Source organism: Vanacampus margaritifer, chromosome 1 (assembly GCF_051991255.1).
Source record: "Vanacampus margaritifer isolate UIUO_Vmar chromosome 1, RoL_Vmar_1.0, whole genome shotgun sequence".
NCBI lineage: Eukaryota > Metazoa > Chordata > Actinopteri > Syngnathiformes > Syngnathidae > Vanacampus > Vanacampus margaritifer.
This window is the reverse complement of record NC_135432.1, coordinates 8,208,038-8,235,977: the sequence shown is the minus strand read 5'-3', so window position 1 is coordinate 8,235,977 and position 27,940 is coordinate 8,208,038. Positions and strand designations below refer to the sequence as shown.

At 41.5% G+C, this 27,940-nt stretch overlaps 3 protein-coding genes and 1 long non-coding RNA gene across 6 annotated transcripts; 1 reads left to right on the top strand and 3 right to left on the bottom strand.

The window, feature by feature from the left end:
• Positions 1–20: 20 nt before the first annotated feature.
• On the bottom strand, positions 21–2,874 carry LOC144056115 (uncharacterized). Its single transcript, XR_013295000.1, has 4 exons — positions 2,734–2,874; positions 1,208–1,301; positions 303–657; positions 21–205 (listed from the first exon to the last, which is right to left on the bottom strand). It is a non-coding gene; the product is annotated as an uncharacterized LOC144056115 (long non-coding RNA).
• A 321-nt stretch (positions 2,875–3,195) lies between these two features.
• tspy (testis specific protein Y-linked) lies at positions 3,196–12,671 on the bottom strand. 2 transcript variants are annotated; one of them, XM_077570148.1, is made up of 9 exons: positions 10,761–10,901; positions 10,549–10,692; positions 10,365–10,442; positions 8,953–9,064; positions 8,089–8,243; positions 7,692–7,768; positions 6,162–6,370; positions 5,508–5,552; positions 3,196–5,428 (listed from the first exon to the last, which is right to left on the bottom strand). In XM_077570148.1, the coding sequence occupies exons 1-9, from the start codon at positions 10,857–10,859 to the stop codon at positions 5,391–5,393; spliced, it is 957 nt and encodes a 318-aa protein (XP_077426274.1). In that variant the 5' UTR covers positions 10,860–10,901; the 3' UTR covers positions 3,196–5,390. The 2 variants fall into 2 exon arrangements, with proteins under 2 accessions (XP_077426274.1, XP_077426266.1); XM_077570140.1 differs by having other exon boundaries at positions 10,549–12,671.
• A 506-nt stretch (positions 12,672–13,177) lies between these two features.
• On the top strand, positions 13,178–19,947 carry LOC144054828 (protein phosphatase 1 regulatory subunit 3A). The gene is made up of 3 exons (XM_077570158.1): positions 13,178–14,292; positions 19,048–19,082; positions 19,179–19,947. The coding sequence occupies exons 1-3, from the start codon at positions 13,436–13,438 to the stop codon at positions 19,319–19,321; spliced, it is 1,035 nt and encodes a 344-aa protein (XP_077426284.1). The 5' UTR covers positions 13,178–13,435; the 3' UTR covers positions 19,322–19,947.
• A 26-nt stretch (positions 19,948–19,973) lies between these two features.
• Positions 19,974–27,545, bottom strand: gtsf1 (gametocyte specific factor 1). Of its 2 annotated transcripts, none has more exons than XM_077570170.1 (7): positions 27,381–27,545; positions 23,786–23,880; positions 23,597–23,703; positions 20,745–20,871; positions 20,600–20,683; positions 20,311–20,371; positions 19,974–20,242 (listed from the first exon to the last, which is right to left on the bottom strand). In XM_077570170.1, the coding sequence occupies exons 2-7, from the start codon at positions 23,865–23,867 to the stop codon at positions 20,176–20,178; spliced, it is 528 nt and encodes a 175-aa protein (XP_077426296.1). In that variant the 5' UTR covers positions 23,868–23,880; positions 27,381–27,545; the 3' UTR covers positions 19,974–20,175. The 2 variants fall into 2 exon arrangements, with proteins under 2 accessions (XP_077426296.1, XP_077426304.1); XM_077570178.1 differs by having other exon boundaries at positions 20,600–20,680.
• Between the last annotated feature and the right edge of the window lie 395 nt (positions 27,546–27,940).

The following is a 27,940-nucleotide window of genomic DNA, read 5'->3' as shown; positions in this document are numbered from 1 at the left end:
ATGAATTTTTGACCGCTATAGTCGTCAATGGCAGTGAATGAGTTAAAATATCAGATGAAGACAAATCATTTCCAAACTTTCCTTCACAAATGGTGTTCCATTGGTGCCAAAAATACCTTCAGGAACCTTATTTTCATCGGACCAGAACACATTTTCCATAACGTGCTTGGAGACCTGCTTCATACGGAGCACGTCTTGAGATTACCTGCGATGAATTGGTGAGATTGTAATGAAATTGACTTGACTTGAGCAACGAAAAAGCCAGAATGCATCAAAAAAACACATGAAATATTCAAACACACCTGTGCATGTGCGGACGTCGTCGAGGTGAGATCCACTGTCAAATGCATGGCGGGGGTGAGGGGGAGGGTAAAGGTAACGCAAGTGCTGCAATCTGCTCCTTTCTGTGTGTGTACTCGTATGTGATTGGGGGCTGGGCAGGGGTGCGGGGGCATTCATCTGTCTGGTGTGATCGTCTGTAACTGGGCCCATGCGCGAGCGAGCACTCTGCGATCTCCCGGATAAGTCATCCATCTGCTCGGTGTATGCGACGGGGCCCAGACGGCTCCTCTTATCATTGCACTCGTCCGTTTCCCTCCGTCTTACCAACCCCCCGCCCATCTCTTTCATCACCTAGGCTGCAACGCTGCTCTTTATCTTGATCAGATGACAAGCACACAATCAGGAAAAGCCACAATACGTGGCAAAAATGTGTAAAAGTCTGGGGGGGAATGCTGGCAATTGCGTCAAGAGAATGCTGAGCAAATGACAAAACAGCGGCACGATTGCAACATCGGGAAATCCCCCTTACTAGCTGTTGCAGATTAGCGGCTCATCAATTCCGAACATCGGAGCATTTCTGATATTTCCGCAATACAAATGCTTCCTTTACACGGTGAAAACACATATTGTATTGCTTTTGCCTGTGACTAGCATACAAACCAGGCAGGTTGTAATAGTAGTCAAACATTTCATCACATTTTGAAATCAAAATAATCTTCACAAATCAAATTACAACAATCCAAAATCCTATGTTTATCAATGAGCAGAGAGCGTCATTTCACAAAGACCGCCATTTTGACTTGACCTCGGCGAGTCGGGAGTTGTCAATAGGGGTGCTTTTGAGAGATGGCTTGCATCAGTCCTTATCAACGACACAAACTATCAGCTCAAAGAATAAGATAGCAAACAGTGTTGGCAAACTTACCTTCAAAGTGGCAGAGGTACGAGTCGACAAGATGTAAAACTGATGGTGATCTCGAGTGCGGGAATGTAGCAGCATCATTATTTATCCCCTTCATCTAAAATAATGCACATATTTTTTTTTAAACATTTTCATTTCACTATCCAAATATTCTTTTAACAATAATTATTCTCTCTTCACTAGTGTAATGATCTAGCTGTACAGATAGCTAACAGCTTTTCCAATAAAGATCAGGAAGCCTCGTGCCGTTTTGGCAATTTAATAGATGAAACTGTAACATACAAAACATATAGCAGTACAATACAATCCTGTTATTTAAAGTTTGAAACAATATACTGGTAGATTTGAAACACTTACAAAAATGAGCTGCAAACCCCAGGAAAACGGGATCGTTTTTAGCCGTTAGCATAATGCTAATTTACACGGGCGCTAACATTGAAATGCTACGCTAACTAGCGCCGAGGAACTTATGTCACATTTGAAGTTGGACGTTAACTTATTCACTGCCAATGACGGCTGTAGACGTCAAAAATTAATTTGAACTATTTCTATTAGTTTAACATTTTTTCCCCCCACTTTTGTCAACTCGTGTATGAAAAGCTAGAATTTGTTATTGTACATTTAGAACAGATATAACATTTGTGATTAATCGTGAGTTAACTACAGAAGTCATGCGATCAATTACGATTACAAATTTTAATCACCTGATGCCCCTAATTTTTAATATTTTTTCTTTTGTTTTTTAAAATCGTGTCAGGCGATTAAAATTTTTTATATTAATTAATCACTTGAACTTCAATAGCTAACTCCCGATTAATCACAAATGTTATATCTGTTCTAAATGTACAATAAATAAAAATGTTTTTCATGGTTTTCATACTCTTGTTAACAAAAGTGGGGGAAAAATGTTAAACTAATAGAAATAATAATTTACGTTTATAGCCGTCAATGGCAGTGAATGAGTTAAAATTCAATTTAAACATCCAATTCAGTAACCTAGTGCAAATTAACACTCAAAATAATATACTTAGATATTTCTGGCGCCAAAATTACACTTTAGGCTTACAATGCAGTTAATGCGCTACGGTAGCACTCGAGGGTCAAAGCATACAAAACTCATAAACACCACTTTCTCCACAAGAGGGCAGCACAATATTTATATATAATTACAATAAAACCCAAATCCCTGGCCGTAGCTTGGCGACCCCGCAGACCCGAGCACAAAGCATGTCTGGACAAAGGTTGTCCCAATCGATATTGTGAAGGACCAAGCCTGTTATTAATTAATGATGACGAAACGTGGCTGCTGTGTGTCGATGGGGGGGGGTGCATCAAAGTGGAAGCAAAATGCTTCATTTCACATGGGATCATTTCACATGCTGTAATGCGTTTCCAACATTAGTATTAATAGTATGTGGCCATCGCAGGCCGCATACCCTGAGTGCTGCCGGGCCTCCAACAGGGCAGGTTTTTGCGAGTGGAATATTTATAGCTGTGCATTAAAAGTGGAATCAAAGGTTTAAGTGTACCATTGCAACACTGCTGCCGTTCCTTTGTCTGGGCCTGTCCAAAAATGCCTCGCCGGGAGCTATTTACAGTGCTACCTCGAAAATGGGAGTGATATCACATGCATGCCACTGCGCCCGCCGCCCGGCAGAGAAATCCATTAAAGTGTCACTCTGTTGCTTTTGTTTGATCTCCCTTCAAGAACGGGGAAGGTGATTTAAATGTCAAAAAGCCATGAAGGAAGCATTCAATCAAGTACTTAAGTGCTACAAAAACACATCATTATTATGGTTATCTAGATTATCATTAAGAATTTAAGGCTGAAATACTTCCATGAAGTCTGATATGTGATCTAGAATGCCTTTATTCAAATCAGTGCAATCGACACAAGTGACAAATTACACCACAGCGCCATCTTGTGGCGACAACAAATAGGCAATCTAGTGTAGAGTGCAAGTGTAACATCAACAAGACACAGCCAACGGTCAAGTCAAACAACTTCCTACTTTATTAGTTCCGAGTCAAACGGTGGATATCTTACCCCTCACAAAAAAAAAGTATATAAAGCAACAAAGGGGCTACAATGTTCTAGAAAAGCACATGAGGTACATCGTAAGGGGGGGGGGGGGGGACAAAACGTTCAATAGCAAATGAGTTCCAGTGCACCCACAAATAGTGACGCAAGTTTAACACAAACTGATGCAATGTTAGTGAATTCATGGCCTTGTGAGCATGAGGTCCGACAGTAACAAAACGAGACGTTCATGGCGTTGTCATGTCAGTGTTGCGCAACATCGACACAATTCTGCTTCGCCAGTGATTCCCAGCAACAGATTTTAATTGAGACCAGATCGTTATTTCAGCGTGATGCGAGTGACCATGACTTTCTTTGGGCTGTTTTTTTTTTTTCTTCTTTTGAGCAAAAATCGGGAAATACAAACGCCATATGGTTTTAGTGAACTCAAGTCTACTCACTTTACAACAAGCAGCACAGATCCTCTGCAATGAACGAATATTACTGCAAATTGCTGAGCTACTTACAGCAGTTGAGTGAAAATCTTCTTCGTTTTTTTAGTGATAGTATTATACTGCCATCCAGTGGCTAAATCATGCACGGCAGAGAGCCGCAAAGAATTAATCGTGATGCACAAACACGGAAATTTGAAAGAGCAAACTATTTTCAACACTATTCATTTGTAAAGAAATGTAGTCAATTTGGACATGGAAGATTTTTGCCTTGTCAGCGATGTGTGTCTGTTTTTTTTTTTATTTTGGTGATATTGTTGCTCTGTAGTATGCTGTGAGATTTTTCTAATGTGAAATATGTGCCTTAGCTTAATTATTGTTAAAACATGCCGTGCTCTGCTATTGTTTACTTCCGCCACTCTGTGCACCTTTTTCAGGCTTATGTACAGTTGACAGTTCCTGGCTGTCAAAGTTTGGATACGTTATCTTGGTCCAATCTTTTCAAATATGCCAATTCACGATGACGTCACACGCTCTTCCGGGTGGCAAACTCTCAAGCGTTCTACGACAGCACCACCGGTAAACAAGCGCTGCAATGTCATTTGACAACAATTGAGAAAACGGGGTAAAAGGTTCGAATGAGGATTTTTTTTTGCTTTCTTCGATTTGAGCTTTCTTCTCTACCGCCGTCCTTCTGAACGCGTTAACTGTCAGTCGAAAAGAAGATGTTATGTGAGGTGAATGCAGCATATTTTACATTTCAACAGGTAAAAGGATTCAAAAACAAAATGTGGTGGAAATTCAGACATCGCTAACATGATCGCTAATTAATTCCAGAGACTGAAATAAACTAAATGCCTGCTGAATCTCTTCAGCTGAGCGCTATTCACAAACCATGTGACCTGGAAGCATTCCGGTGCGTACCGTTTACAATTACTAACATGGGGAATTGGTCTGTGAATCTGCGTTTAGTCACTAAAACAGTGCAAGTGAAGAATGTAGATGAAAATGTACACAACAATTACAGGGGCAGAACATGAGCATAAAGTGTTCTACCATGTGTACAAAAACGTCAAATTCCACAAAGAAAACATTTACACAGTATGTAAAAGCAGATGGAAATCAACTAAAAAGACAAAAAAAATCGCCTACAGCGGAATGTGGGGAAATCCAATGACCGAAGTACAGTGGCAGTATCAGGCCGGGATGACGCGGCACGTTTGCTGCATTACAATGTAGAGGAGCAGGGGAAGTTAAAAAATAAAAAAAACAACAACACGTCAAGCCTCGACTACAGTAGACATTTTCTTCTTCACAGCCCCGAATAGTTTAATCGAGTGTGGGCCCGTCCCTGAGAACACATTTGGTTCAGTTCTAAGTGCTCCTGAAATGCGGTCGACATGATTGAATTGATTACATCGGGAAAAACAGGCAAAGGAAAAACTGCTGCTTCCCATGCCCCGCAAGATTCTCGCTAAGCGTCGGCTGCCGGGAAAAAAAAAAAAAGTTACATTGCTAAAAAGCGATCCTTGCATACAGTGTGCCGTATTAGAAGATATCATAGAAAATCATAAGTCACCTTTGCCTTGGCTTTTATTAAGTTAACCCTGATTTAAAAAACTTCTAGAGATCATATTTTGGTGTATTACAAAAATATGACATTTTGTGCATAACTTAACTCGGGCATACCCGCCATCATTCCCATCTTCCCGTTTCAGGCCTCCTCGTCCTCCTGTTCGCTGTCATCCGAGCCTGCCGCGTCAAACAAACACGTTCGGTTTTTGCTTCACTTTGTAAACAAAAGTCTCAAACAAAGGAACACTTGACTTACCGTCAATCACAATTTCTCCACTTTCACCTTCTTCGTGGCTCTCATCTGAGGAGAAGACAGTTTAAGACATTTCAATGGCAACGAATGCTTTGATTTTAGAATGAGATGAATTCAATGTCGTCTAAGACGTTTTAAGGATCATTCTGAATTTCAATGCTGCTCTGTGCCTTGGCCACTTGGGGGCAGTATAAAGTAATACAGAAATAGGGACTTACAGTAAATGGAGACCAAGAAGATGTCAGTATGATCTGTCTAGCAGTTTTGCTTAACTGTTCGTCTTCAAATATCCAATATGCAAATTTCATGTTATAAAAAGGCAACATAAATGTCAGTTAGTCCATATCCAATTATGTGTTAGCATTAGCATTCAGCTAGTGGACGTCATTGTCTTTGCTTTATCTTAAGCTTGAGAGTAAACTTCAACTGGGAGCATCATTGAACAGCTCAAAGCCTCCTTTTTAAAACATGAGAATGATTTTTTTTTTTTTTTATGGAAATGCGCATTTTTCTTTCTTTTCCCCCTTTTTTTTTTTTTTAAAACATCATCTTCAAATGAGCTTGCCCATCGTTGCAACGTAAAAATCAAATGTAGCCACTAAAATTAGCGCACTGCTGATCTAGTGTAAATGCGCCCCAAATCAAAACGTAACCAACCTGCACTTGGCACCCCCTCCTCCTCCTCCTCCTCCTCCTCTTCTTCTTCCTGTCGTCCTCCTCCTCCTCCTTTTTCATCCTCTTCTTCCTCTCCGCCACTGTGGCCTCCTGGTTCCGCCTCACCAGTTTCCTCGTCCGAGTCGGAGATTACCACACAGTCGTCACCAGTGCCGTTGCCGCGCTCATCTGCCGCGGTGCCGTCGCCATCACTGCAGGACAGACAAAGCAGTTTGGTTATCGGGGAAACAAAACAAAAAAAAAGCAAAAAAAAACAATAAAGCACATTGAACTGCTCATGTAGATCAGCAGAAAGCATATCCACTATAATGTGGATTACAAACAGATTGGGTGTGCCGTCGTGTCATTTTGTCAGTTAATTGGTACAAAAATGTAGATTAATTTACAACACGTGCAGCAATATTAGGGAAGCACCGAAATGAAATTTTTAACCGAAAATGAGAAACGCTTGGCTGAAAACCGAAAAGCCAAAAATAATTAATAAAATAAAAAATATATATATATATTTTTTTAAATCAAAATAAAAAACAATGTTTAATATCACTCCGATTAACCATCAGTTACAGTCCACATTTTCCACACATATTACTATAGTAATGATTGAGAAATAAATGAGGTGGATGAATGAGAATAACCACAAGTATACAATAAGCACACAGTGCAGTGTCATGTCATTGCGTTTGTTACTCTATGATAAATAAAGTTCTCGTTAGCACACAGACGCGGTGCTTTTCTGCACATTGTTGGACGTATTAATCTGGAGACGAAGCTTTACTTTTGTGAACTTTTTCGAATGCCGTCACTCGTCAACCTGGATCGATTTGGGTCGCTGCTGATAACGCAGCTCTCGTCTCGGTCATGTGAAATAAATTCATTTATCATGTAAAGGAGCCGGGCGACGTGCTGCTTATTTAACGGAGGCTTTATTTGCATTTGAGCAGCAAACGATTTTGCTACGACGCTTCAGTTGCAGAATAAGACGTTTGATCGCTCTAGGCTAGCGTGTAGCTGCTACACGCACACGCTTGCCTTGTGTTGTCTTCCGCGTCCTCCTCTCTGGCTGGCGCACACACCATAAGGATGTCACGATGCTGCTTTCCGCTAACACTTTGTGCCGTTGCCATTATTCCTCGCCGCTGATTTGAGATCGACCGGGTTAGCCTCAAGACGCTAGCTTTCGGCTACTGCTCATGAATTAACATTGAGGCGGAACGCTCACCTCGGCGTTTAATTCATACATACGTTTGCTTGCAGCTGTTTTTTTGCTTGCGTTACCACAACATCCTATTTCGGCAATATTTTTTCGGCTCCAAATTTTCGGTGCATCACTAAGCAATATATGGGTTCATCTATCAATGCCAGCGACATAGAGTGAAAGGCAGGGCATTGCTATTGCACACAATGGCAGAAGGTACAAATAAACTTTGTATCCATCTTTTGTTATTCTTACAACGTAAATGTCTTCAACTGGATAGGATGCCATATCACAATAAATATTGGGAATGCACCCACCTGCCGTTCTCTCTCGGCTGCCAGAGTGGCGTGAGGTAGTATCTCAAAGGGTCCCTGTACAGGTCGTCCTTCAGGATCTGGAAGACAGCAAACAGAGCAGGTAAAAAGTTCAGTTCAGCAAAGCGAGCCTCCTGAATTGGATATCCTTAAAAAGACAATTTCACTCCGTTGAACAAGTTGCCTTGAGTCATTTAATGACACCATTGTACGCCATCCCACCCAGTGTGTAACTTTTTCCAAACGTAGCATAACAACATAATAATAATAATGAATCAGTTTGAGCATCGTGATTTAATGCTTTCATCTAATTCATGGGGTCCAGTTTAACAGTTCTACAGACATGGAAAAAAAAAAAAGTCACCACCACTTTCAGTGACTTGCTCGCCATCAGCCGTACCTGCGCGACATCGTCTTGACCGGGATTGCTGTGGTCGCCAAACCAGCTGAAAAAGGTCTGGTAGACGCCGCGTGACAACTTCCTGGGTTCGCTGTGGGCCGTCAAGTTGTGGCCGCGATGCCACAGGATGGTGTTGGACAAGGACATGGGAGTAACTGCCAAAAGGACAGATATTTTTTTGGGATAGAAAATAATAATTGCTTAATATAGCAAAATCATCTTACAAAGAACAACAAACTGATGAAATGTACATTGATTTTGCAAATAATAATACAGTAACTTAAGTTGAGATATGAGTTTGCTTTAATCTGTGGCCACACTCTTATCTCAGAACACTCACATATCAAATCTTTTATCATTGGAATGAAGAATAAATGGATCGAAAAATGGATGGTTGAAGAAATGCTACCCCCCCCCCCCCCCGGCAAAAAAACAACAACATGTAATGTCCTTTTTAATAGGAAAAACAACTCGAATTTTCCCTTTTAGTGAAAATGAATATCAGTTCCAAATATCGGTTATCAGCCTTCTTGACTAATAATAATCAGTATCGGCTCTGGGCAAAGAAAAAAAACACACATATCGGTCCATCTGTATAATACAGTCAAATTCATATATTTATTGTTGTCAGTGTTAAGGGAGCAAAAAATGACTTTATTCATTATAAATGTTTTCGTTTCATTGGCCAGATTATCTGCTGTTGGAATTTTTGTTTGCCAAACACTGGAATCAGAATTTTTAAAAATGATTCCATATTGGTCAGGCCCTGGCGCAAAAGTATTCACTTTGGTTGTGATTGGATGAAAAAGTCATAGCAGAAAAAAAATAAATAAATCAACACACTATAAGGTGATACATTTGTACCTCCCAGTCCGATGTGCAGCTCCTTCATGATGAAGTTGTTCTGAAAGTACGGGTTCCGTCTGAAGTGGAAGCGGACCTGGAAACCCACTTTGTGGTTCTTGAAGGTTTCAATCTGATGGGGGCGAAATGTGTGAATGTCGTTAGCATAATACGACAGTGAGTCACAGCCACGATGTGCCGCTTGGGTAATGACCCACTTTCACTTCATTCGGCTGAAGATTGTCATTTGTTGACTATATGCAAAGTTTATTTGTTCATCTACAGGTGCGGCTCTCAAAAAATTTACACTCAGTAACGTGTCAAAAAAAAATATCTACCTCTCTAATGGCCAACATTCAAATGCAAATTCAGTAAAGTAGATGACGGCCTAAGAGGCATCACAAGGATGCAGAGGTTTTATTTCTAAAAAAATATTTTAATTATTGAAAGCCATTGTAACATTATGCAGCTTGAATATTGACACTGCATTGAAATGAAGCTTAAAATAAAATAAAAAAAAATTATGTTAGAAACCAAAATATTCTTGAAATTTAAATGTAAATGTTTTCTACCATATTTAAACAAATGAAGTGTACTTCAAAAATGTACTGAACTTAAAACTGGCAACACAACAAGATTTGACAAAAAAAAAAAAAGTCTATCAACATGTTGAGGCTGCTTGGAATGGTCACCGTCACTTCACATTAATTTTGAAATTCTGGCGATGGGCTCTGGAGAAAATGAGTTATTGTGTCGCAAAGGTTTTTGTTTGACATCACCTAAAGAAAATCAGGTCAAAAGGCTTCAAACGAGAGTGAAACACTATAACTTGATTCTTTCTCATCTTATCTTCCTCAACCCTTTTACTTCTGCTACACGGGGAAGCCCTCCTCCGATTGGCTGACAAGTTTCAGTTCAAAATAGCCATCAATAAGCTGGTACGGCCAAAATTCCAAGGGGGTCTCCAAGTCGACACATCCAAGGTTTCAAACAACGTCACTTGATCTAAATGAGAAGAGCAGTGTGGCCCGTAGGATAGGTCACGTTCAGCAATTGTTTTTTCCCCTGAAGTTATTAGTTATGAAAGATTTTAGAGGCATTTTATTGTTATTTTTTTTCAAGAAAATGTCACAATTTGGGCAGCCAATAGCCATTTTGCAATTTAAAAGGAAAAAAATGCACTAAAACAAAACACCTATGCATAACTACATCTTCATTATTGTTTTAAAAGTTCAGTGAGTCTTTCACGTACCACTAGTGGTACTAGTTGATGCTCCTCCACTAGATAATAGAAGAACTTTTAGATATTTTTGTGGCAGTTTTTTGGTGGTGTGCCGTGTGTTTTCTGACTGTCAAAAAAAAAAAAAAAAAGTTGGAAAATCCTTCCAAAAGCGAACATAAAATACGCCAAACGCTTCAAGTGTATCGCCTACCTCCAAATCAGTCATGTAGCTGAGAGCATCCTCATCCGTCTCGTCAATGTGAGCCGAGAGATGCGGATGGTTTAGAAGCTGGCGCCTCAGAGTCAAGGTAAAGCATAAACATGTTACTTGTAATCAGCATTCACTCAAAGTCAAGCATGCAGGGAGATGGGGAACGTCTGGGACGGAAGGATACAGCCGTCACCCAGAAGCCAGGGATGGTTTTTGTGATGGAGCTGCGCTGTTGGAGATGAGGCCGCCGCATGCGGCCGATCTTCAGCTCCAGGCGCTGGTGGAGCCAGGCGCTTTTCTTCTCGAGAGCTTCCAGTCTCATCTGTACCTGCGCCAGGAGAGCCACTGACTGTCTCATCTCGGGAGCCATCTTAACAGACACAATGGCGCACTCACCGTCCTCATTGTCCTCGTTCTCGGACGGGAAAGAGGAGCTGGGTGCGGAAGAAGATCCACACATGGATTCGTCACCTTGGCCTGCGTTTTCCGCATCATCCGCGTCCTCTCTGTCTGCGCTGTACATGCACGTGGAGCTGTCAGCAGCGGCTGCCCGCGTTTTAGAATGAGCTCCGAGGACCTGCTGGTCCCCACGCCGATTGGCTTTGCTCCCCTGCTTGGCTTGTTTGACTCTTTTGGACGAGCACGGAGTCTCTCGGCTGTCTTCGCCGTCTCTCCCCGTGAGGCTGGCGAGTGCTTCGGCGGCCGCTATGGCTGCCGGGTCGGAATCAGACTGGTCCAGAAGGTTGCGAGGCTCGGGTCCTGTGCTCGCATCTGCATCGTCCTTTGCATCAGAACATCTGTCAGCCTTGGATGACTGGCCTTGCTTGGATTTGTGCTCATCAGAATTGGAGTTGTTGACAGGTGCAGAAGCACTTTGAGAACTTTCTGCTCCCTCTTCATGCATTGAATGTCTCTCTTGTTCAGCTCTTTCCGCACTCTCCCCGTTTTTGCATCGCTCCGAGGCATCCTGCACTTCATTACATGCGTCGTCCACTTTGGAAGACTTGCTGGGAATCGAACCTCCCTCATCCTGGTCCGGTGACGGACACCTTTTCCTCGGTTTTGAGTCGGCGCCCTGCTCGCAGTCCATCGATTCACTCATGCTGGCTAGCTAGCCAAAACAGCTAACAAGCTAGGTAGCCCGCGAGCACAATTGCGAAAAATGTCACCGTAACCACAAACACCCGAATCAACGACACACCGGATAAGCGTCGTGGTTGCGCGGATCGTATGATTTGTCTCTTGACGTAACTCACATCCTCAATGACGACTGGATAGGATGCAGCTCGCTCGCGGCCTACGGGAAACGGTAGCAAGCTACACTGAAATGCTAAAGCTAGTTAGCTCGACGTTACCCATGTCGTGTGTCCTCGGAGTCGGGGCGACACATTTCTGCGAAAAAGCAAGGGGAGAAAAACAAAGGACGGTCAAAAAAGATGCATCGCGTTGCTATCATGGATATGTTGTAACGCGCGTTCTTTGTATTCGTTTGTGTTTGCTTAATCCTATTTTACTATCCGCGTTTTTCGCAGTTAAGGAAAAACAACGTTCTGATTGGCTGTAGCACGTCGCGCTAAAAGCTCTCGACCAATCGGATTCAAGGGTGTGTTAACTGGTTGAAAACGCGACAAGGCAATGTTTGCGATCGTGCATCCCGATAATTTTATATTATATTATATAGCGGTAAATGTATAGAAACAAAAATTTCCCCACGTTGTCAAGTTTTAAATGTTTTCTTTAAAAAGAAGAAAGAAAGTACAACAAAATTATAAATCATGAATAAAAAAATGTACTATATTGTTTTCTATTGTAGTGTAGTGTTATCTATTCTGTTCTGTTCTAACATGGTGTTGTTTCAACCGTTAGCTCGTTCCCATTGTTTTGCTATCAACCTGAGTAACAAGCAATGCGAAATAAGCTAATGACAAAAATTTGGGTGGTGTGGTGCTGGTGTGTGGGGCGGAGGGGGTGTATTGTTAGCAAGATGAACCATTTTTGAACACCAGAAGCTTGTTTTTAGGCTTACACAGGACAACACATTCGCCACAACTCTGATGACACATCACTTTGTATTTTGTACTCAGTTTTGTTATGTTGTTTGTATGTATAATTTTAACATTGATTTTGGAGTATTTGGGGACTACGGCGTAGTACTAAATCTGGTGCAGCCATCTTTTTTAATGTTACTGTACTGCACATTGTCCCAAACTCATTCCATGAGGAATATTTTGCTTTTACAAATCTATTCCCATTGTTGGTCATTCTCTTCGGTTCATATTCCTCTACCGCTGCTGTTCCTGCTGTGTTTGTTTGTTTCCCCCCCCCCCCATCTCATGAGACCCCATAATATCAAACAATTATGATCTTAATTGTAGTCGACTTTGTGTCTCTATACGTCTTTTATCGTGTCATCCATTGAAATCCAAACAATGAATTAATTGAGCCTATTAGTACAAATAAAATGTTGTCATAAAAAATACCCAAGTAAATTACAAATACTTGATAAATCTACTTAGAAACACTTTTGTTAGTTGCTATCACTGACATTGGTATCGTACTGATATTTGGATCGGTCCGCCTCTAATTACTGTGGCTGCAAAAGAAGAAGAAGAAAACGATCACGGAAAATATATTGACGCACTGTCATAAAACATTGCCGTTTTTAATTAGCTGTAATGATATTTGGAGTACAGTAATTGACTTTATGCCTCCCGGGACTGCAGCCCATAATATCACATCTCCATTTGTCGGCGTCGCGCCAGCCTAAACCAAAAGCAACCCGGGGAGGGGGCTGGAGGGGGTCGGGGGATCATACCAATTCGAAGACACTTTGGGAGCATGGAGATGCCGGTAGGTCAAGGCTAAAATTAGGCCGCGACGGCAGCCAAGGTTTGATGTTTTAGCAGGGGATACACGATCACAAGGGCTGTCAGGACAAGTTTCCCATGCATGACATTTAACCGCGCACCGTTAACCGAGCAGTCTGATTGCGCGTAATGTGCCGCCAGTGCGAGCCAGCGCCGTCGCTGCTAGTCGTGTTATCCTTCTCGGGGGTCCTCGCATGAGCAGAAATGTCTTTTTTAACCATACCAAGTCAAGAGAGTCTTTTCGCTCCCATCAAACCTGGCCGGTCACCTGACGAGGCCGAGGGACACTTAGCGGATGACGATGACGAAGACGACGACGACGACGATGAGGCGAGCGAGAACGTACGCCTGATCCCAAGATGTTCCCCGGTGCCCAGGAGGCGAGGCGCGTCCATCCACGACGAGACCGCCGAGTACCTGCGCATCCAAGCGGCGCTGGCCCCCGGAAAGCGAGTGTCATTCGCCGACACGACGGACGGAGACCTGGTGGACGTCCGCGAGTTCGTCGCCTTCGACTCGGAAGACGAAGAGGACTCAGCCAGGTGGGATGAAGAGCGGGCGAAGTATGGCCCGGCTGAGCGAGAACCGGTGTTCCATGTGCACCCGGACTTTGAGCCCCCCGGCGGAGACGCGTTGCTGCAGGCCGTGCGCGCGCATAAATTGTGCATGGAGCACGTCGGTCCCGTGGAAGACGAGCCCCTCGCCTTCAGCGGCCTCGTGCGGGTGCTCAACGTGTCCTTCCACAAAGCCGTCTACATCAGGTCCACCATGGACAACTGGGAGACATACTTCGATCACCCCGCAGAGTATGTCGACGGATCCCACGACGAGGAAACGGATAAGTTCTCCTTCAAGCTGTCTTTTGCGCCCCCTTACGTCACCCACGGCTCTCGCATTGAGTTTGTTGTCCGCTATGAAACCACCGAGGGGGATCACTGGGACAATAACTCCCATATGAACTACGCGGTGTCTCTGCTTCTGTCCTACAAAGAGGAATCACAGGAGACAGACCGTGGGCATCAAGAAGTGAAGGGAATCATGAGACCCCCCAAAGACTACAGGTAAATAAGCCGCCACCGACAATAAACAAACGAGACTGTGCTCATGACTCGATTGCCAATTGGCATTATCTCGAATAATATTTCATTAAAATGAATGGAAGTGCTCTTAAGACACTCTGGCATCATAAATAAATAAATAAATAAATGAACATTGAAATGTGTTTTTAATGAGGAAAATAGCACTGACTGTACTTAATCAAAATATAACATCTAATGATCCGAACACTTTGTCAATCATGATTTAATGCTTTGTTTTAACCCTCCTCAATGTTCTTTCAAAACTTTCGTCTTCCTTAAAAACAAAACAAAACAAAGGTCGACATTTAAATCAGGGTTGATTTGAGGACGTTGTACATGCACGGACGATGTTAAATCCGTCTGTACGTTGGGCTTCGTTGTTGTTGTATACATTGTTTATATTCAAAATGTCTACATGTTTTTAATACTGTTTTGTTCAAATTAACTAAATAGTAATATATATATATATATATATGCTTAAAAAAAAAGCTCGAAGTCATGTTTCCAGTAGAGGTCACGTGTTTCCGGTGGCGCTCCACTCGCCCATCGTCGAGTAGATGCGGATCGCAAACAGAATGTTTCATATAATTTCAATTATTTGTAAAAGAAAAAGACAATATAAATTATAAAACAATATTATTTTATATAGAATGAAAGGAGCAGAAAGAAGACAAATCTGGTGTCACGTGAAAGGAAAGAATTTAACAGTAAAAATTTCCCAAAACTGCTTGATTGACATGCGCATGGCATAAAAATGAGATGCTTGGAAGGACCTGCGTTACATCGGGTTGGCGAAATCCGCTGGGACTCAGGACCCAAGGCTCCAAATCGTGACTGTCGCGTCCATTCCGGTCAATGGTGTTTCTCCATTATGTGTTAGCATGAAGCTAGTTGTTGGTTTTGTTTAACTTGACAGTTAACTTTGGCCGGCGATAAACAGCTTGAAGTTTGTCTTTGTGTGTGAATAATTTATCACTATCTTCCTAAATGCTTCCATACTGCTGACCTAACTTGCTTGGAGGGTGCGCAATTTAAGGCTTTTTTGTGTGTGTGACCATGGCTTAGGAGGTAGAGCTAGTCATCCAGTATCGTGCCCTTGCAGGCAAGACACTTCACACACATTACACACCACTAATGCTTGTGTATGAATAGTGTGAATGTTTGGTTGTGGTTGGAGGGGCCGTAGGTGCACATTGGCTTCCATCAGCCTGCCCCAGGGCAGGCCACCAGAGTGTGAATGCATGAATAACGTGTCCATTGTAAGGAGTCTTTGAGTGTCCAGAAAATCTAAATCTGATGCGTTATTATAAACAGTGTTTCCTCCCGTCCTCCACTCTGCATAGTTGAACTAGCATTAGCAGTAGCCACAGTTTTGTTCAAACCAGTCAGCTGACAGTTGAAGAAATTCATATTCAACCTGATTTTTTTTTTTTTTTTAAAAAAACAACTAATAATATTGTTTGGTGTCACTTTGATTGGTTAGTTGTTAGTGGAAGTTACGCATTGCTTGTAGTTTTTCAAAAATCTTTAAGGATGATGTAGTAAGATAAGCTTGTACTATACTTACGGTTGAAACTGATAAAATGTATATACAATTATGTGATGAGATGTTGCGCAACACTGTGCTATGAGCAGTTAGCATCCAGTTATGCCATCATCTAATTCTTCTTTTTTACTCCCTATGGCGGTGTTAAACTGTGCCGTGTTTTAGAACTTGGTTCAACACAGCAAAGAAAGGAGAGGGAGAAACAGCAGAATCACAATTAACTCGACAATTGAAACAGCATTACGAGGATCGGGATCTTTTTCAAAAACAAGACTGTAAACGTAAAGTCCCAAGCTTTTTCCAACACAACGGCACAGACTGTGTAGCAACAGGGAACGTCTCGTTGACTGCTAATGTGAAACGAGCAGTCGTAGCATGTCCACTGTTGCTGCCTGGAGACTGCATTTAGAAAAGTGAAGAACAGCAAAGTCTCAAGTCAGGAAGCCTGTCGACTAAGAAAGGCTACGTAACAAGAGAACAAATGTGACGACACAAAGATTGTGTTGTGACTCTTTAAGACGAGGGATTGAAATGAGCACGATGCCCTTTTCAAGTTATGTTTATTGTTCAGTTTTCTCATGAATATTCAAAATACTCAATATGTAAATATAGGTCCAGTGCGTGTATGTAATAATGTACCAAAACCACAATCGTGGTTTCAAAATGCAAAAAACTGCTTACTTCAATTCATCTGAGATTGGCAACTAATGTTGAAGTTGTAACTTTGCACAAGACGTAAGTGCGTTGTCGCTAAGCTATTTTTGCGGGGTCGAGTGGGCGTGTAGCAACCACAAAGTGGGCAGGTACTTGAATAATGAGTGTCGAATTTACCACACAGACAACCTCAAAAACAAATCTCAATCTGCTCGTTTGCCTTTCAAAGGCTATTGCATGCAACAGACAAACTGTGTCTTCTTGCAGTATTTTAGTTCATATTATTTAGCATCACAGCCAATGTAAATTGCTGCCCATTCGGAGTCCATTGCAGCCTGTGGTTAGATCACGGAATGTCATTAATATATGTCAACTATGGGCATGTGAAGCCCTTCAAGACGTTTTTGTGATTAAGGACTATCTATAGCCAATCTATATCTATACCTAGAGATTAATTTTGACCGTTGATGTGCATAAAACTGTTGGTAAAAAAAAAAAAAGAAAAAAGCATGTTGATAACATCGGACATTTCGAAATAAAATAAGTGCCTGGAGATCGGGTTTAATTAATTCTTTGACTACGCTCATGACCTAAAACATTCATCTCTCAAATCATCTTTCCGCATTAAATTGAATACAATGCTACTAATCTGTTTCAACCCTACGCCAAAAAAAAAAGACAAAAAACAGCACTCAATATATATTTAAAAAAAAAAACATCCAAAAATGTAATAACTAAATACAATTAAAGAGAATAAAGCTTTTTTTTTTGGTACACTTCCCCCTTCAATTCAATGCACATTGTGTGGCTAATTCGGGCATGCCCACCATAACCACTTGGGGGCAGTATAAGACTGTAGCCTACATGGAATTTGTGTTCAAATATCCGTTGGGCTATTAGAGGGACACCACCACGCCCTTGATGCTAATTTTTAGCCCATGCTTATGGAGTTTGCTATTATGCGTTAGCATTAATTGTTATGTTGTGGATTTGAATCTGGGCTCCGGCCTACGGTGTGGAACTTGAGCTTCAAACTGAAATCTTGCTCGGGGACCCAAAGGGGTAGATGCCACGGACTTCCGGGTTTCACACCTCAGCGTAGTTTCCGGCCACTGATGGCCGCGTTTCAACACTCGCACCGGCCGCGTTCCAACTCTCTGAAATGCTTCGGACAACAGACAGACACACTCGCACCAGTCGACGGGGAACGCGCAATCGAGTGGCACAAAGGCGGAAGCGCACGAACTGCGACGCGGCCCACACGTCGCAAACAGGAAACGGAAACAAAGCTGATGTGTGACAACCAGGAAGTCGGAAGTCACGCCTCTCCCGTGGCATATACCCCATTTGGTGAGGGGCTGCTCTGCTCTCATGCATCTTAATGGTGAAAGGGTTAAGAGCGTTATGCGTCCAAAGGACACGCCCCTGAAAATGCCAGTCATCCAGTGGTGAGAGAGGACAGTCAAAGGGCAGGTGTCGTTTACAGCCTCTGCGTTCCTCTTTGCAAAGATTCACCTTTGAACTTTTCCATCTGCCAACTGTCACTCAAGGATATCAATGTGAGCAGATGGCGAGGAGTGCCTGGCGCATAAACTACCAACAAAAAGTTTGAGAAAATCTAATGTCGGTTTCAGGATGAATTATAACCTTTACAAGCTAATTTAACCTTGTTTTTTTTTTTTTTAACTGTTGAATGTGTCATTACATTTTGCAAAACGTGCAGCTCACCAACAAGAAGCTGAACAGCAAAACTGACAACGGGTCCATGAATGGACCAATACAATTCCTGGTTCGAACAAAACGGGAATGTAAACAGTCCCCTTCATCATTCTGACATCACAAAACCAAGATGACACCAAATAATTAATGTTTTTAAAGGAAAGCGACCACGGAGCGACAGAGACGAAAAGAGTCACAGATGTGAAATCCCTTGGTCCAATTCATGGGTCCAACACCTGTTTGAATTTTGCTGCTTGAGCACAGACAGCATGTACAAAATGCACTGAAAAAAGATATCAACAGGTGAACATTTGCATTCGAAAGTTTAGATAAAGTCAAATTATGCTCACCTGTAAAGGTTACTCAGTGCTGCGGTTTTAGTTTTTTTAAGACATGAGCAGTCTTTGGCCCGATTTTTTTTGTGTGTGTGCGCTTTGCCTTGTGAGCAAAAATTTGTGCTTTTGTGGTGGCAGTGAACTCAACTCACAGCAGGTGGCCAGATATGAAGTTTGTTCCCAAAAAAAAAAAAAAGGCAAAGGTGCGCACACAATGTACTTCTATAGTGCAATATCATCGAGTGCTATTTTGCGTTATACAAAAAAACAACTATTTTTGGGGTGAGGCAAGATTTTGACATTTTCATTCATTTCAATGGTGAGATGATTTGAAATAGGAGTTTTGAGTCACGTCATTAAATGAAAAGCACCTGACGTTTTTTTCTTTTTTAATACAATCATAAAGTTTTGCGTATGATCTTGAACGCTGTAAAGCACGTTCTGCTTTATTGTATTTATCTAGATTTTTTTCTTTTATTTCAGCACGTGCATTGATTTCGACTCAGCCAATGATGAAGGTAAAGGTTCAAATTCAACCGGTATTTCTAAGGCTGATGCATTGTGTGGTAAAGTATGTCGGATGTTGTTTTCTGAGTTTTGTTTTTGTCAAGCAGGTGAAACCGAGACCTCGAGCACAGCGAGTGAGGGTCGTGAAGGCCCGTGCCCAGTCATCATACCGCCCGACAGTGAAAAGGAGGGAAGATCAATGTTGGAAGAACTGGACAGGAAGCAGCAGATTCTCCAGTTATCACAATAAATCCTCCGCTCGCAAAGTTGCCATTCTTCTTTAGGGGCAAATACTAGATACAAATACAAACCCTGGTTTGCATTCACCTGTTGAAACATTCGAGTGTACAGTAGAAGCAGTTTGTGTATTTTAGTTCATTAGCAACCCGCTCATTACCAGTGTGTGTCATCTTTGGCTACTTTTTCTCATGTTTTTACCAGCGGATTTTGCACCTGATTTACATTAAACTAATTCAAGGAAATCTTATTATTCAGATTAAATCATTTCATCCTCAATAAGTGTGCCCATAAATGAAGACTAGTTAAATAATCATATTTCCTGTTGTGGCAAGTCAAGCGCAATTGTTGAATCGCTTACAAGAAACTAATGGTTGCCATCTAGTGGTCATTCAATTAATGACACCTTGGATTTCTTCCCAAGACGTTAATCCAGAAATTAACTTCTGCCACACGAAATTTGACTTTCACATTCGGGGGTCACAGGCGGAGCCCTATGTTGATGTGTCATCTTTAAGTCTTGAATATTTTAAAACACTTGGCCTTTTATCTGTCTTTTCTTTGCATATAGAAGAGCATTGTACATACATTGCTAGTTTCCCCCTCCCTGGTGTGCAGCAATAAACTTCAGCACATGAACTCCTCTTACATTCATCGAGCAAAAATTATTTTACCATCAAAAGATGTTTAATGTGAAAATGGAAATCGCAGAAAAGAAATCGCTTATTGGCCCTGAACATCAAACACCATTTTAAAAGCAAACGCTAACAACAACAACAACAACAACCATGCCTCGATTGAAACCCAAGATGCAAACAAAGTGAAAAATGCACAAACTGGTCTCAACAGCAGACAAAACATTTCAAACTACCATGGCAGGTAATTTGGTCCACGGAACTTGGCTACCACAGCATTGTAGGCCTGAGCTTCGGATCTGTTGAGAGCGACCAATGACAAATGAACAAGGGTATGTACCCGCGACCGGCCGGGCGAATGGCTTACCCCTGGATCGCCTGGATTGTACTTTTGCCCCAAACAAACGGAACAGCTGCTTCGTCCACCTCTGCATAATAAAAAAATACAAAAACAAGATCAAGTCAAATTCTGAGTGAAATAGCAGAATGTAAAAAAAAAAAAAAAAAAAAAAAGTCAGGGATATCCAAGTGAGTTACTTGAGAAAGGACTTGCAGGATAATCTTTTCTGATGGGCAACATTTGGCGTAGCTCAAAATCCAAACGTCTGTACAGTGGTGCCTTGCGATAACCGTCAAGCGTGACTGTTCAATCTTACCATTATCCCAGTCTTCGGTTGCGGCTGGGGTGAACTGGGACGTGACCGGAACCTCGCATTTTCTCCATCCTTCAGCTCCACCTGCTAGCAGAACGAACATCAACTCAAAAGCCACACGTCAAAACGCGCAAAGATGTTATCGCACCATCCTTTGTGCCCACTGCAATTCTGTTGGGGCAGGTTTCAGTGTGGTTGGCCAGCTCACTCTTCGGGACCAGATGGCAGGCGTTGAAGGGGCAAGTTTTGAGCTCCTTGGCCAGTTGAGGATGGTTCTGCGTAAGTAACAGATGAGTCGCGGTTGACCTGTGCATTCAGGCTGACAAATGTAGCTACAAAGCCTTATTATTTATTTGCCCCATTTGTTCACAGACACCCCGCATACTCTATTGGTAATAGGTTTCATTTTCTATTATCCAATATTGATGCTTCCAAATTGTAAGCGGAACCTTCATTCTGGGGCCCGACCGATTAATCGACCGATTATTGTCCTTTAAAACATCTGCCAAAACAATCAGCCAATTGGACCAAATGGTTGATTATTCTCCTCTTAAAACATTATAATGGAACAAAAACAGTTTCCGACGCTGTGAAAGTACCCTGAATGCACCATTTTGCTTGCGTAGTATTAGCAACTAGCAAGTGTTATTCTGGTTATTCTGTTGTCACCCAAGCGTCCTTTAAGCCGTTTAAAGACACCCCAATTGGAGTTAACTTTAAAACTAGACACACGTCAATAAGAATAACATCCACTGTATATTTAAACACAAAACATCCTTCGTTCTTAAAATATGGCTAGCCTAGCAGCTAATGCTAAAAGCGAAGGGAGGATCCCATTCAAATGATCACCGGAAATAAGCATAGACTTCGGGAGTGTTTTTCAAATAACAACTGTTCACACACAAATGCTGTGGGAACACATACCTACAGGTAAGATAAGACTATTCAAAGGCACAAAGTCTTCCCAAAGTGTGAAAAACAAGTTATTTTAATAGAATTCAATCCGGATGCAAGACACCACATAAGAGGCCAAAACGTACAGGAATTGTCATTATTTGTACTTACCGTTTTTTTCAGTTGCTATTATTTGAATATATTCTATTATTATTTCACGTTCTTATTTTTATTTTGTCACTGTCCTTTCAAGTTCTATTTAAAGTTGACATTTCAAGGATTCAAAGAATTGTTCTCAAAATTCAAGGATGCAAACATCCAAGGATTTTTGTTGTTGTTGTCTTAACATACATTTCCACTTGACATGGCACGAAATAGAATCCCCAAGGTCACAGGTTAGCTCAGTAAGTTCCCAAGGTTAATGCTTAGAATGAAAATGAGAAGCGGTAATGAAAATGCAAGATCGCTTGAATTTCACATAATTTTTCACAACATAATTTGTACTTGACAAAAACAAAGTGCAAGTATGAATGGGCATGACGCTACATTGACACTTTTAAAGGTCCCATAGTGTGAAAATGCACTTCAGTGGGGTTTTCTATCAATAATATGCATCCCCGGCCTGTCTACAATCCAACCAGGTATGAAAAAATCAATTCGTGACTTCTTTAGCTTTCTCCTCCTTTCCAAAATATCTGCTTCAAATGGGCAGATTAAACTTCCGTGACTTAGTGACGTCAAAAAGACACGGAAGATACAATCCGCGGTGGTTAATTTGCCGCGACTGGCAACTCGCTTCCTCGTTGACATGATTTTGTGATGCTAACCGGCCGATAAGTGGTCTCGACAAGACGGCTTGCACGCTGCGACCGCGCAGTGGCCTAAATGTGCCCATGTGTGATTCATAACCGCTTGTAAATGTCTACAAGTATCCGACAGCAAATCGGAGACATTCACGGCAAAATAACGTTCGCGGGAGACTTGCCTAAACAATCACAAACTAACGCCAGAACATAGTCTGTGTAGTAACGCTATGTTACTTTTTCTTATGGTAAAACATTATGCCACTTTTCCACATATTAAAATAGTTGTCAAATGTGTAAAAGACATGTCTGTATTTTTCTTTTCTTCTGCTCCGATGGCCGGTCGTTTCCATTCGCAACATTAGCACATGGCTACCATGACCCAAATCACTGCCCCTTTGAGAGAGAAGGCGTGGCCTGGTGCAGCTATTTACATAAAAGTGACACACCCCTAAAACAGGCCGTTTTGAACAGAGCGTTTTTTGGCTGATTTAGGGACAGCAAGAATATTAGATCCAAAGTCAATTTCGACGAATGCATGTCACAGACACGTTTTTTTTTTGCCATTTGAGAAATATTTTAGTATGTGGAAAAGTTGAATAATATGAGACCTTTAAGTAATTAGTGTCATGTTTTGGTTCTGTCATGTTCAGTTTCTGCTTTCCTTGTGTGTTTTCCTTGTCTTGTTAATTGTGACCCTGCCCTTCCTTGTGTTGTCCAATCAGTGCCCTCAGCCACTTGTGTCTGGTCCAGGTGTGTCTTGTTGCGTCATTAGTGTTGGTGTATTTAGTCTGCTGTCTCTCCTCTGTCTGTGTTGGTGCATTGTGGTATGTATGTTTGTCCTCATGTCATGCTGCCTGTTTTCTGTTCCCTCCCAAGTTCTAGTTCTAGTTCAAGTTCATGTTTTGTTGCTGGCTGTTTTTTGTTCCCTCTTTTGTTCAAGTTCAAGCTTTGTTTTATGTTTTTGAACTTTGGAAACCTTTTTGTCAATAGAAATTAAATCCCTTTTTTTTGGACTACACTTCTGCCTCCTTGCTCTGCCTTCCCGCATCTGGGTCCTAAAGCCCCCCGTACTAACAATTAGCAGCTTCACAAATTGTTTAATCATGATTTCAAGCTCAATCAAATAATCGTGATTGCTTTATTTTTCCAGCCCAATTATGTACTTTAAACATATACAGTACAGCAGTAAGAATGGTTTTATTATTGACACCTAAATCCATACAATAACGTTGTATACTTAATGAAATTTGTTGTTAAGGTCCATACTATGTATGGACTTGTTATTGTTATTGCTACTTACCTTCTTGCATTTCAAAAGGTGATAGGCAAGGCGACAAGCCCGGATCTGATGACTTTTATCCAATGGACACTGGCAAAGCCTATCTGGATCCAAATGATCATTTCCCACTGTGATATGAGACAACAAATGATCATATTAAGTCACACTTTGCTGTGAATGACACAATAAAAGCTGTGGTGCGTTATTTACCCTGTTTTACGACCAAAGTTCTCTCTGAAAAGCGACTCAGCAAAGATGGTGCAGTGCTGCTCCCAAACCTGATGGTGGCCATTTTCTCAGTTGGCCTTGGAATTGGGAAATATTATAGTGGGAAATTTAATTCTTGAGGTATGTCACATGACACCCATTTCAGTCGTGCTCCTAAGTTTACACAACCTGGTAGCATTTGTTAAATAAAACGTAAGTGACCAGGCAAAACATTTTCTGTGTATTATTTCAAAATAAACTGTAAGGTATTTTAGAAAGACTAACCTTTAGATAAAAAATTATTAAATGGTCCCCGTTCGAAAACTTGCCAACATTTTATTCTGCTCGGGTGTGTAAACCTATGAGCACAACTGTAGCAATAACTAACAGAAAACCTAGGTGTGACACAGACAAATAAAACAGATAGACAGTAGTCATAATTAGAAAACATGAACGTACGTGCCTTTGTAACTAAATGACTTATGGCTGCTTATAATTTAATAAACCAACTGGTGTGATTGTTTTTTTCTTCTCCCAACTGACAAAATTCCAAAAGAAGTAGGTTTCCTACGCCTACGTACATTCATGGCATGTTTTTCTTCTTCTTTTTTTTCCCCTTTATCCCTCCCACCCTATGGAGGACCAAAAGTGCCAAAATTAAATAAATGAATACACCATTAAATAATTTAATGTGTCAATTAATTAAATGTTTCATTTATATGGAATTAAATCAATCAATGTGTTATTAAATGTGTCATTCACTAATTAAATTACCTATGATATATATATATATATATATATATATATACATACATACACACACAAAATTATTTCTCTATTTAATTAATTATTTCATGGTCACTCTGCTGAATTAATTTTATCTGTCAAACTCACCCATCAAAGTTTGGTGGGCAGGTCCTAAAACCCGATTGGTCACCCTACTCACCAAGTCGAGGCAAATCTATTTCAGAATAATGAATTGATGCACTGCAGAGTGAGTTGCTAGTAAACACAATTCGATAGGCTGGGTGGCGCAATTGACCTCAATGGGTGCGTTACCATTAGACTCAGATTTACGCTCTCATGAGGTGCTTTTTGAGACGTGTTGAAATGGAAGTCACTTTTTTTCCGCATTTCCTGTAGTCATGTGACCCCGCCCGGTAAAAGGAAGAAAAGGAAGTTGGAAGTAGAGGGCCATTCGCTTTTGTGTCGGAATTGCTTCCTGAGGTGACAACAAGTCTCCATGCTCCATAGACGCATACTATTTATTCTCGTGACCGTCACGAGGAGCCGTTAGCGTGACGTGACCGCCTACAAAAACTGCGAGATCTCGCGAGAGTCGAGGCGGGACATTACGAGAACTCAGAAGCAAATCACTCTTCAATGGAAACACCTACAAGTCAAAACTGTACTTAAGCGAAATAGTAAAAATATCGCTTTTATTTTTATGTTGGTTTTGCACAATAACAAGCCTCGGTCAATCTATATCAGCAACAAACAAAAAAACATCACCGTAGCGCAATGTTTCTAACCTCTTCAGGCCGAAGCAGTCGATAAGACAAGATTTGAGTAAATCAGCCCCGCCCACTAACTTTGACTGGCGAGTTTGACAGAGAAAATAAATTCATGAAACGCTGCAACACAGGAACATGAAATAAATAAATATAGAAATAATAATAATAATAATAATAATATATATATTTAATTGATGACACACTTATTTAATTCCATATTTAATAAATAAATGACACATTTATTTAATTATATATAGGTGTATTTATTTATTTAGTTTTGGCACTTTTGGTCCTCCATACCACCCTACCCAGTCATACCTACGTACATTGTAGAGATGGGACGTTTGACACAGACTCCGGAGCATGTGTCAGCCGAGTGAGACAGAGTGCTCGAAACAATGTATCAAAAGCCCCGATCAAACCTCCGTGATCACGTGCTGATGACGTATGCGGCTTTATGCGCGCTAATGAGATACCGGAAATTACGTAACTGATTCAAACCTTTTGGCGCGGTGTCAGCTGTCAAAGGGAGACACCAAACAAACACTTTTATATAAATGAGAAGAAGCCGCTTGAAGCCGAACACAATAGAGCAAATATTGTTCTTGAATAAGAACTTGTAAAATAAAAAAATATATAAAAAGTTGGGCACAAGCACAATTCCCTCATGTAGATATTTGCTTCACTTTATGTTCACCTGGAAAAGTTAGTTATTTGGTATGTTTCCAACAAAAGTACTCCCACAATGATGCATTTAAAGTTTCCAATTATGCATTATTTTTAAATCGTGTGTAGAAGATACAGGTTTGACCCAAGTATTTTCCACCGAGTTGCTATAAGCGCTTCTCCAAGACCCTCAGTCACATCTCCCAAAGACTGATGTTGAAATACTTGTCATCTGGCTTCACAGCGCACTTGTGTCATATCCATATCATGTTTATAAAAATCAAATGAGTAACAGGACATCACATTGAACCATAGTACTGGTACAGTGTCAAAATAATGCAACACTTCCATGTGTACCTGATGATCATTAGACAGACACAAATGTAAGACTGAATGTACTGGTGTTATGTTGGAATATAAATCAATCAGGCGAATCACTTTGAAGATTATAGCTGCTATGACTCCAGCTGACCACCAGATGTCACCGGTACGATCTATCTCAGACGTGGGCAATCTCGGTCCACGAGCCGGAGTCCTGCAGGTTTTGGAGGTTTCTCACTTCCAACACAAGCTGATTCCAATCAACAGGCTCATTATCAGGCTTATGCAGAGCTTGCTGATGAGCTGATCATATATCAGCTGTGTTGGAGAAGGGCAACATGCAAAACCTGCAGGACTTTGGCCCTCGATGCCCACCTCTGCATTAGACCATAGGTGTCAAACTCCAGTCGTCTAGGGCCGGAGTCCTGCAGGTTTTGGAGGTTTCTCACTTCCAACACAAGCTGATTTCAATCAACAGTATCGTTATCAGGCTTATGCAGAGCTTGCTGATGAGCTGATCATATATCAGCTGTGTTGGAGAAGGGCAACATGCAAAACCTGCAGGACTCCGGCCCTCGATGCCCACCTCTGATCTATCTTATGGGGCTTTGAAACTTCCGACTCTTTTTCCAAATCAATCAGCCTCAAAAGCTTCACAAGGCTTCATTGCCCCATCTCTACATTTATGGCACGTTTTTTTTTGTTCTCGTTTTAACGTTTCCCCCCCGTCATACCTACGAACATTCATGGCACGTTTTTTTTTCTTCCGTTTTAACGTTTACCACCCTCGTCATACCTACGAACATTCATGGCACGTTTTTTTTTTCGTTTTAACGTTTACCACCCCCGTCGTACCTACGTACATTCATGGCACGTTTTTTTTTTCGTTTTAACGTTTCTTCCCCCCCACAAGTATCTGTACGTTTACCTCTTCTTACAGAGAGCGACTACTTTTTCCAACTCTGGGAAAACATCGCGTCGATATTATTGGGCCCTTGCCACCATTTAGCCATGATGCATGCAGCGTGTCGTCAAAACGAATGATGGTGTTAAACCAGTTAACAACGAACAGAAGTAGTGAAAAGTGCATTACATACGTTTGTCTCAAGACGTAGAAACTTGGCCAGGCGAGTAAATGAAAGCCTGGGGCTGCTTCGTTGGGGTGCTTTAAAAGTAATTTGAACCGTTTTAGAAACACCCGGAGAAATGCCTCGGTCAATTTATGGGGGCCTAAATGTGCAATACCGCCGCCAACTGGACTGGAAATGTCACTGCATGCCCCCTCCCCCTTTTCCCCACAATCTCAATCATTACAGTATGAAGTTGTTCGTCACTTTAGAACATTTTCTCAATTTGTTTGGGTTATGGTTAGTTAGCTCTCACTCTTTCATGGGGAAATAAAGTTGTTCGTTTGAATGCCTGGTGCCGCTATGCCATGGAAAATCTATGTATCACTGCATTTCGTAAGATGGCCGCCGGTGGCTTCACTTGTCCCAACCGCGAGGAAGCGGCCCTTGAGTCTGGTCAACACAATGAACACTGGATACGTGAGAGCCAATACACGCCCGTCTAAACCATGGAAGCCATAGGGCGGCCATCTTACCCCTCCCATACCCTTTTCTTTTATCGCTCAGTTCCTTAGACCCCAATATTAGAT

Excerpts from the sequence above, each read along its gene's own strand:
- LOC144054828 (XM_077570158.1), top strand. The coding sequence starts at position 13,436 with ATGTCTTTTTTAACCATACCAAGTCAAGAGAGTCTTTTCGCTCCCATC. Across the intron at positions 14,293-19,047 it reads AGACCCCCCAAAGACTACAG|CACGTGCATTGATTTCGACT; the intron begins GTAAATAAGCCG and ends CTTTTATTTCAG. Across the intron at positions 19,083-19,178 it reads CGACTCAGCCAATGATGAAG|GTGAAACCGAGACCTCGAGC; the intron begins GTAAAGGTTCAA and ends TTTGTCAAGCAG.
- gtsf1 (XM_077570170.1), bottom strand. The coding sequence starts at position 23,867 with ATGGCCACCATCAGGTTTGGGAGCAGCACTGCACCATCTTTGCTGAGT. Across the intron at positions 20,684-20,744 it reads TGCAGTGGGCACAAAGGATG|CAGGTGGAGCTGAAGGATGG; the intron begins GTGCGATAACAT and ends TCGTTCTGCTAG. Across the intron at positions 20,372-20,599 it reads AACCGAAGACTGGGATAATG|AGGTGGACGAAGCAGCTGTT; the intron begins GTAAGATTGAAC and ends TTTATTATGCAG.
- tspy (XM_077570140.1), bottom strand. The coding sequence starts at position 11,466 with ATGAGTGAATCGATGGACTGCGAGCAGGGCGCCGACTCAAAACCGAGG. Across the intron at positions 8,244-8,952 it reads GCTGCACATCGGACTGGGAG|TTACTCCCATGTCCTTGTCC; the intron begins GTACAAATGTAT and ends TCCTTTTGGCAG. Across the intron at positions 7,769-8,088 it reads GTCAAGACGATGTCGCGCAG|ATCCTGAAGGACGACCTGTA; the intron begins GTACGGCTGATG and ends GCTGTCTTCCAG.